This window comes from Sinocyclocheilus rhinocerous, unplaced genomic scaffold (assembly GCF_001515625.1).
Source record: "Sinocyclocheilus rhinocerous isolate Xijiao unplaced genomic scaffold, SAMN03320098_v1.1 scaffold594, whole genome shotgun sequence".
Lineage (NCBI taxonomy): Eukaryota > Metazoa > Chordata > Actinopteri > Cypriniformes > Cyprinidae > Sinocyclocheilus > Sinocyclocheilus rhinocerous.
Window position 1 is genome coordinate 2080421 of NW_015645059.1, and position 8523 is coordinate 2088943.

An 8523-nucleotide genomic window follows, 5' to 3' on the forward strand; every position below is an offset into this window, starting at 1 on the left:
TGAACTAATTTTTTACGCACCTCATCCCAAACCTTCCGTTGCAAATTCCAAAACGTCATTTTAGAGCTAATAACGGAGGCTTGAGCCATTGATATGCAGGCTAATGCAGTCTAATGGGGTTATTAGAGAGAGGGAGAGAGTGATTAAGTGCGTGTGAATACCTGCGTCTATGCGTCTCTCAGCAGCAGCGTCTTATATCTCTTCATTGTGTTTGAGCCCCCCTGGACGAGCAAACATAGGCACGTGCCTAGAATGCCTATGCGTAAACCCGGCCCTGCACACAGCATGCATTCTTGCATTACTGCAAAGATAAACTCCAATAGCAGGCAATAGAAGTTTAGAACCTTTGAATGTTTGTATTATTCAATTGTTTTATGATTCAAGTAACTAGCAAGATTCAAGTATCTGACCACAAAAACCTCATGAAATGGTTTGATGAGCAGTTTTGTTGTATCCTGTATTGACATATTTCCTTTTGAAACAGGAAGTTAATGAAGGAAGTATCTTAAGCGAATGTGTACATGTGATGTACGCACAAATATGTTCTTTACGTTCAACTTGCAACATGCACCTTCAATTGTTTTGCACGAATTAATTTGCCCACAAGGTGGCAACACTGTCCTGACCGACGATAGACAAGTGCAAGGGGAGGGGGTTAACAAATACTCTCAACTCTAAATGAGTACAACAGCATTTTTACTGGTAATAACTTCTGGGAAGAAATAGCACAGACACTGAATGAGGACAAAACTTTCTAGTTTGCTTGTGTCGAGCACCTGTGTTTATGCGAAGTGTACTTTGAAAAGATATTTGTTGGGCTGTGAACATTAGTGTTAACTTACAACTAAAAAAGTAAACTTTGAGCTATAATTTACATGAAAACACTGAACAATGACTTGCTATTGCTAGTCAGAGATAGGTGGCATTGGGGGAGGGACATTCTCATTCCAGACAGCATTTGATTGGACACTGAAAAATTGATAAACACTTGGGATTGCAAGATAAATCAACATTATTAAAACTGACTAAAGAACACTACAATGCCTACTGAGAAATGAATTGATAATTGAAACTTTAAACATGATGCATTTCGAGTACAGTTCTGTATCCGAAAATGAATACTAACGCACAATATAGCAGGCAAAAAACTGTGTGAAATGAGTATTTATGTCCAAATTTGTGTTTGCAGAAAAATAGGTGAAAAGTACACAGATGGCCTACTACTTCCAACGAGATTTTGAAGTGTGCGTACATTGGACACTTTTCGGACACACATCATGTTTGTGTAGAAAGGAGGTGTATTTTGACGCCTAATGCCATTCGCAAATCTGCAGACGGGGGTCTAAATGCATGTGGAAACTCTCTCGGGATCAAGTTACCCTAAGGAAAATGTCCTGTCTGTATGTGTATTCTCTGAGGACAGACGTCACCGCGTAAGTGCATTTGAGCGGGAATCTCTCCGGCATCAATTATCCTTAGACAGGTCGACGCTTGACAACATGGGGTCCTTCCCCCTCTAATATATTAGAATGTGTTCAATTCATTAATGTTATTATCACGCCAGAGGCGAGTGCACACAAGTGTGTCCACACGCATCTCATTGCAGGGAGAGCTATGAAAGAAATTTCACCAAAACAACGGGAGGGAGAAATTGGGGGGAACTAAAGAGGGACATGACTGACCACACAAAGAACGTAGATCAGGGGTGCCCAAACTCGGTCCTGGAGGGCCGGTGTCCTGCAGAGTTTAGCTCCAACCCCAATTAGACACACCTGAACCAGCTAATCAAGCTCTTACTAGGCATACTAAAAACTTCCCACCAGGTGTGTTGAGGCAAGTTGGAGCTAAACTCGGCAGGACACCGGCCCTCCAGGACCGAGTTTGGGCACCCCTGACATAGATGGAAACAGGATGTTTTATTGGGAACACCGCAGCCCAAACACCTTCCTTAGAAAGTGCGGTTTTAAAGGGAACTGACAAATGATTTGCTTGGCTCGAGTTTGCACCTCCTCACGGGACAATCCTGCATACACAGTATTCGCTCAAAATGAAGGACAAGTAAAGGACAGCATTCCCACAAAAGAAAACCAAATATAGGACATTAATCATAGCAAGGATGATGTCAGGCAACCTAAACCCAGCATTCACATCCTAACAAGGCTGTACATGAAAAATTAGAGCAGGCCTGCAGGGCTCAATACTCACGCACACGCCTGCTCAGAGGATGTTTAGGCCTAAATGATAATGCGCATTTAAATATTCAAATTTGCAGAACATCTGTTTATCTAGCGTCCTTTGGAGTGCAAAACGGGTTTATAAGTAATCAGACCTGGAAGAACACTCAATCTATGCAGTAATCCTGAACAAACTGACTAATCTACTCACCACCCTGTTATTACTCAAATCCTTAAATTGATTTCGGTCCAGCGTGTCTTGTTTGCCTGCGGGGAACGAGGTAATATGTCTAGATGGACGACTATATACTCACAGGACATAGTCAAAGGTTTATCAAGTAGACAGAGATCATAAACAACATACATATGCAAAAATAAAGGTGCATGCATGGTAAACAAAAGTATAAATATACGTCTCAAATGAGTATTAACAATATCAAAACAGACTACTGGCTAATTCACAGATAAAAGCTTATGGCGAACATTTTCCGCATGGCTGTCGCCTCCTGCTGGTGGTAATGAATTTACACCTCAAATTCAGTCTGATTGGACTTGAACTAATAAAACCACACAAACTAGGAAATTAAGGACATGTTGTATTATAGTACTGGCTTTACCTGAAGTTTAATTCTAGGGATCAAATACATTTTTCGTTTTCTGATGATGTCAAACCAAATACAAGTAATCATAGCCTGAAAACGGGTCAAAAGCATTGAATACAGTTCATAAAAATGCAAAAGTTACATATGCATGATGATGAAATGATCAAGTATTATAAGACATACTAAAAACCTAGTCTTTGTGTAGTATAATTCTAAACAGAGGATGTTTTATCGTGTGTAATACCTGAACGGCAAGCAGCTTTAGTGTTTCGGAAGTTGGGAGACTTTTGTAATGAATAACTGTAGTGTTAAAATAGCCACAAATGCGTGTCTTATAGCACCTTTGATTAATCTGAATGTGGAGTATAAAGGCATATATCAGTATAATATAGAACTGAAGGCACTGGCAAACACCAACACACGCATCTATACATAAACTCTATAGCGTGTGGTCAGTGTGCATTTCATCTTTGGCAGAACAGCTGACAACTGTTTATATTATAATGTGTGTGTCCCTGAGGCCCTGTACACAAGGTAGCAAACAGACCACACACAACATGGCACACTGGCACTAAATATCATTTAACACGTCTTACTCTCTTCACACAATCAGACGGACGAAATACCAAAAGACACAAGCACAAACATACACACAAAATTATAGGATATGTGTTCCATTCCATCTTCTGGGCCGCCAAGCAAAAGTTCATGTTGCATAAAAAAATATAAAGGCAGCGAAGAGAAAAGCTTCAATACTGTGGATTGAGATTGAAAAACTGATACGAATGCAAAAATAATAAGATCAGTTCAGCGTTTGGGGGAATCAATACTGAAACCAGCATGTGAAAGAGTGCAGATCAAGTCCAGTGGTTTTGGAGTCCACACACTGCACATATTATTCCTTCTCTGCTGGCAGACAGCATCTAAATCATGAACTGAGTGTATCCCTCTGCCCCCGTTACGATAACATCCATCCATATTCTCATAGCTTCTGGAGAGGGCGCCACCATGTAGTAAACGCGATCATGAGTCTTCACACTGAACGTAAGTGAAGGGTTTGGACTCTAAGAAAGACAGGAGAGAGAGAGAGAGAGAGAGAGGGGTAAGATTACAGTTTGGCCTCTAGGGGGCAGCACTGAAACATTAAAACACGTAAGTCCACACTTTGGTCCTGAAGAGCCACGGTCCTGCAGAGTTTAGCTCCAGCTTGCCTCAACAAACCTGCCTAGAAGATTCTAGGATATCTTTTAAGACCTTTATTAGCTGGTTCAGGTATGTTTAAATGGGGTTGGAGCTGAACTCTACAGGACAGTGGCCCTCCAGGAGTAGGATTGGACATCCCTGAATAAAAAAAAAAAAATGTAGTAGTAATTAAATTTTTTAACCCTTGTTTATTAAATAATAAATAACAATAATTATCTTATTATAGACTTGACTTTATTTTAAAAGTTATTTTAAAAACATTAGCCATTTATAGTTTTCATAATAAATGTCATGGGCAAATGTTAGCTGTTATTAATGATTTTAAATGTTAAATGTTCAATAAAATACATGTTATTAATTACTAATGTCAATAAATTATAAAATCAAAAATATCAAACGTTAAGCTAAATTTGAAATGACATTAAAAGAACATTTAAATATTAAAATGATTGTGTTTAAATATTTTAATTATTTTAACATTAAAATCAAAGCTAAAAATTACTGTAAACACAGTATATAAAAATTGTATTATATTGATAATTATCAGTTGCAGAGGAAAAGTACCTTGTGGGCACTCTTTAAGTGGTCGTAATATACTTCCTCTATGGCCTGGAAATAAATCACTCCTTTCAGTTTGGCCTCGTGTTTATCTGAAACCGTATAAAAAGTATAAAAATCAATACTGATATAATTTCAATCGACCAACTTCATGAGTGAATAAGTGCAGGAAAAACAAAAAATCACCTGCATAGTAGCTCAGGGTCCTGCGGTTACGGTCGAAGACAAACCAGCGCTTCTTCCAGGTTTTGATTTTGCCGCCCATTTTAATGAGGAAGCCCCTGCAGGTTTTCTCTGTGATGGAGACGTGGTAACAAGTCTCTGTGTTGTGGCCGGCCGAGTCGATGTGGCCACGAAGGTCGAAGTCGTCCTTTCTTACAGGTAGGTAGCGTGTGAGGGGACGAGACTGTGGCAGGGTCACATACAGTATAGGACATTAAGTATTTGTTAAAACTAGTTAGCTCTTATGTGGCTGCTAATATGTTCTGAGTGTTTTAATATGTTTCCATGTAGTTTCTAGTGTGTTATGAGGTTGATAATCTGTTCTGAGTGTTTTAATATGTTGCTAAGTGGCTTTGGGTTTCACTCATGTATGTGATGATATGGGGTGAGTTACAAAAATGTGTTCAAATCTTTAAGTTAAATACGAGTAATAGCAATGCATGTCTTAGCACAGAACTCACCTGTGCTCTCTGTTTCTCACGAAGTTTCACCTCTCTCTCGATGAGTTTCTGCCTCCTGCTGGTTTCTTCTTGCAGCCGTTTTTCTAGCTCTTCTCGCCGTCTCCTCTCCTCTTCAAGAGCCCTGCTCTTATTCTCCATCTCTCTCTCCTGAGACACATACAAATGACACTGTTCTGTACCGAAACAAGTTGCTTTTTAAAGCTGCACATAAGTAGTACTCTCCGTTCCAGCCTAAACTCCCATGAACGACATCAGAAACAGGAAGACCGACTCGTTTCCCACAGCGTTCCTGCATTTCAAGCCGAATTGGTTTCTGTTTATGGCTGACCGAGAAACTTCTAACAGAGTAAACAAGCTCACGGTTTAAGATCCGTGAAGCCAAATGGGGTTCATTTGGGTTTATGGCGTGCCGAAAGACTGGATTGTGAGACTGATGTCAGCTCTAGCAAGAAGTGGCAGGTTTGTGTGGCCGTTTCATTACCCTGTGTTCCAAGAGCCGGTGCTTCTCTGCCTGAGCCTCCCGGAGAAGACGTTCCATCTCCTCGATCTTGGAAACATTGGAGGTGCTGGCGCTGCAGAAAAAAAAAAAAAGCCTATGAGATAAGGCATTACATTTAACTTTTCAGAGCGAATGCTACACCAAAGAAATCTCAACTAGGCATGTGAGAAGAATGCATACACTTGCAAATGTAAATATGTCCTATGTGCATTGGCATGTATGTATGTATATGCTGGAGAACACAGAAGGAACCAATAAAGCTGGTCAGCACTGGAACACATTAACAGTCCAGGCGTAGAGAGCTTGAGAGTGCGGCCCACAGTCTGATGCTTTCCATTTAGACTTCAAAAAGAACACGTGGATGGAATCTGACCAGCCCCTCCTGAGATAAGGCATTACATTTAACTTTTCAGAGCGAATGCTACATCAAAGAAATCTCAACTAGGCATGTGAGAAGAATGCATACACTTGCAAATGTAAACATGTCCTATGTGCATTGGCATGTATGTATGTATATGCTGGAGAACACAGAAGGAACCAATAAAGCTGGTCAGCACTGGAACACATTAACAGTCCAGGCGTAGAGAGCTTGAGAGTGCGGCCCACAGTCTGATGCTTTCCATTTAGACTTCAAAAAGAACACGTGGAATAGATCTGACCAGCCCCTCCTTTCAGTAAAACTTCAAATTTCCCCCTAAAACCTTCACCTCACTGCTTGGCTCCGCAATATCATCCTTAAAACCTTCACCTGTAAAGAATATATGGGAATCATCTTACACGTCAAACCCTTTTGTCATTACTGGCATTCCCAAAACAGCTGTCCATAAAACAAAATATACCCTCCAATAATACACTTTCCAGTAACTGATAACGGACAAAGGCAACGACAGTTCTTGCGAACTACAAAAGAACTGAGCAAAGTTGAAGCCTAACTGGTTTTTGCATAAATTAAATGCAATCAATCAGCGTGCATAATTTTCTGTCAGATATGCAGATAAAAATCAACACATAACCGTTTAGGAGTTGACAAGCTGGCTATTGATGGTTAGATAGATGGAAGAAAGAAAAGACCAATCACAACTTATGCAAATATTAAACAGGAGGACTAATCAGAATTCCCTGAGCAGATTTCTAATTACTGTGCCAATCTTGCATGCAAAGTAATTTGATTTTTCTAGATGTTTCTATGAACGTGCTGAAATCGACTGGTTTCGTTTTGGAATCTGGTGATGGACAGCTGTCAATCATTAACAAGATGCCTCTGCATGCATGATGAAGACTTTATAGTTCTTATAGCAGGTTTACAAAAGCTTGTTTTGACACTTTGTTGTTAATTCACAAATAAAGATGCAATTCACAGATTATCCAAAATCCAAATCAAGACAATCCCATCATGCAAACATCAAACCCATCATGCAAACCTGCTCCATTATGTCTATAACGGATTTAAAATAAATAAAACAAATAAATTATTTTGTTCATCTTCTTCTTTGTTGTTCCATCTGATCGCCAAGCCATAACTGCTGGCCACCTTGTTTCCATCTTTTCCATTCCTCTGCATCAATCAGTTCTTTCATCTTTATGGTATCTTACCAGTGATGCCGGAGATGAACAGAGGTCATTCCTGATTTAGAACCCAAAGAACCAGTAGAGAGAAGTGGAACAGAACACACAAAGACCCAAGAACAGCCTGAACCTGCGCTCTGCGGCTGATTACATTCAAACTGAGGGGAAGAAACCCTGAATCTGTTTCCTCTAACTGTTCCTGCTGTAACCTGAGTGTATCCATCCCCGGAGCAGAGGAGGGGGTACCAACGGTCCTTCTCAGGCCCCTCAGAACTCACATTATTCAAGCAAACCACTCAAATTACACAAGCGCCGATCTGCTGCCTCCTGCACACACACACACACACGCATACAGCATAAACACACATCGCTCCGAGTAATGACCTCATGTGGTCTCATCTGTCAAAGTCTTTTCACTAAGGTCTTCAACTAATCACTTTCAAACAGACTTGAGGTTTATGGTAACCTAGATGAGACCAGTCACCAGAGCATTCAAATATGGTTCCAGGATTTCAGTTGCTCTGTCTTTCTCTCTATTCTTTCCTCACACGTTGCCCTTGTTCTCAATATTTCATTCATTGTACCCCAGACAGAACTCTTGGCTTGAACTACAATAGGAGCTGTGGAAATGTTTTCAATTACAAAGACATGGTATGTGTCATGGGTTTATACGATCCATCTGTAGATCTGGAGAAACACACTACAGTCTGAATCTAAGTGGGGACATACAATAGATTTCTACTGTTTTTATATAATATAAATACTCTTTATATATTTTTTTATTTATAATTACATTTAAATTTAAACCATCATTCAGATGTTTGGGGTCCGTAAAATGTTTTTAAAAGCAGTCACTTAGGCTCAACAAGGCTGCGTTTATTTGATCAAAAATATGCAGATTTGGTGCTAAAGAAACAGTTCTTATTATCAATTTTGAAAAATGTTGTGCAGCTTAATATTTTTGTAGAAAGCGATTTTTATTTAGATTATTTGATTAATAAAGAATTCAATAGGACAGCATTTAAAAAAATTAATTACACACACACACACACAAATATATATATATGGTGCATCTCAAAAAATTAGAATATCATGAAAAAGTTAATTTATTTTTGTAACATTTCAAAAAGTGAAACATTCATATATTCTAGATTCATTACAAGTAAAGTAAAACATTTCAAAAGTTTTTTTGTTTTAATTTTGATGATTAGAGCTTACAACTCAAAAAAAAAAAAAAT

At 39.2% G+C, this 8523-nt stretch overlaps 1 protein-coding gene across 1 annotated transcript in view; it reads right to left on the reverse strand.

Moving 5' to 3' along the window:
• Positions 1-2481: 2481 nt before the first annotated feature.
• The window catches only part of LOC107705183 (pleckstrin homology-like domain family B member 2), a 48455-nt gene continuing 42413 nt past the window's right edge, over positions 2482-8523 (reverse strand). The window contains exons 20-25 of the mRNA XM_016508363.1: positions 6401-6467; positions 5702-5792; positions 5221-5367; positions 4724-4943; positions 4544-4629; positions 2482-3840 (exon numbers count right to left, since the gene is read on the reverse strand). Coding sequence (XP_016363849.1) covers positions 3700-3840; positions 4544-4629; positions 4724-4943; positions 5221-5367; positions 5702-5792; positions 6401-6467 — 752 coding nt within the window. The 3' untranslated portion in view covers positions 2482-3699. The remainder of the gene's footprint in view (positions 3841-4543; positions 4630-4723; positions 4944-5220; positions 5368-5701; positions 5793-6400; positions 6468-8523) is intronic.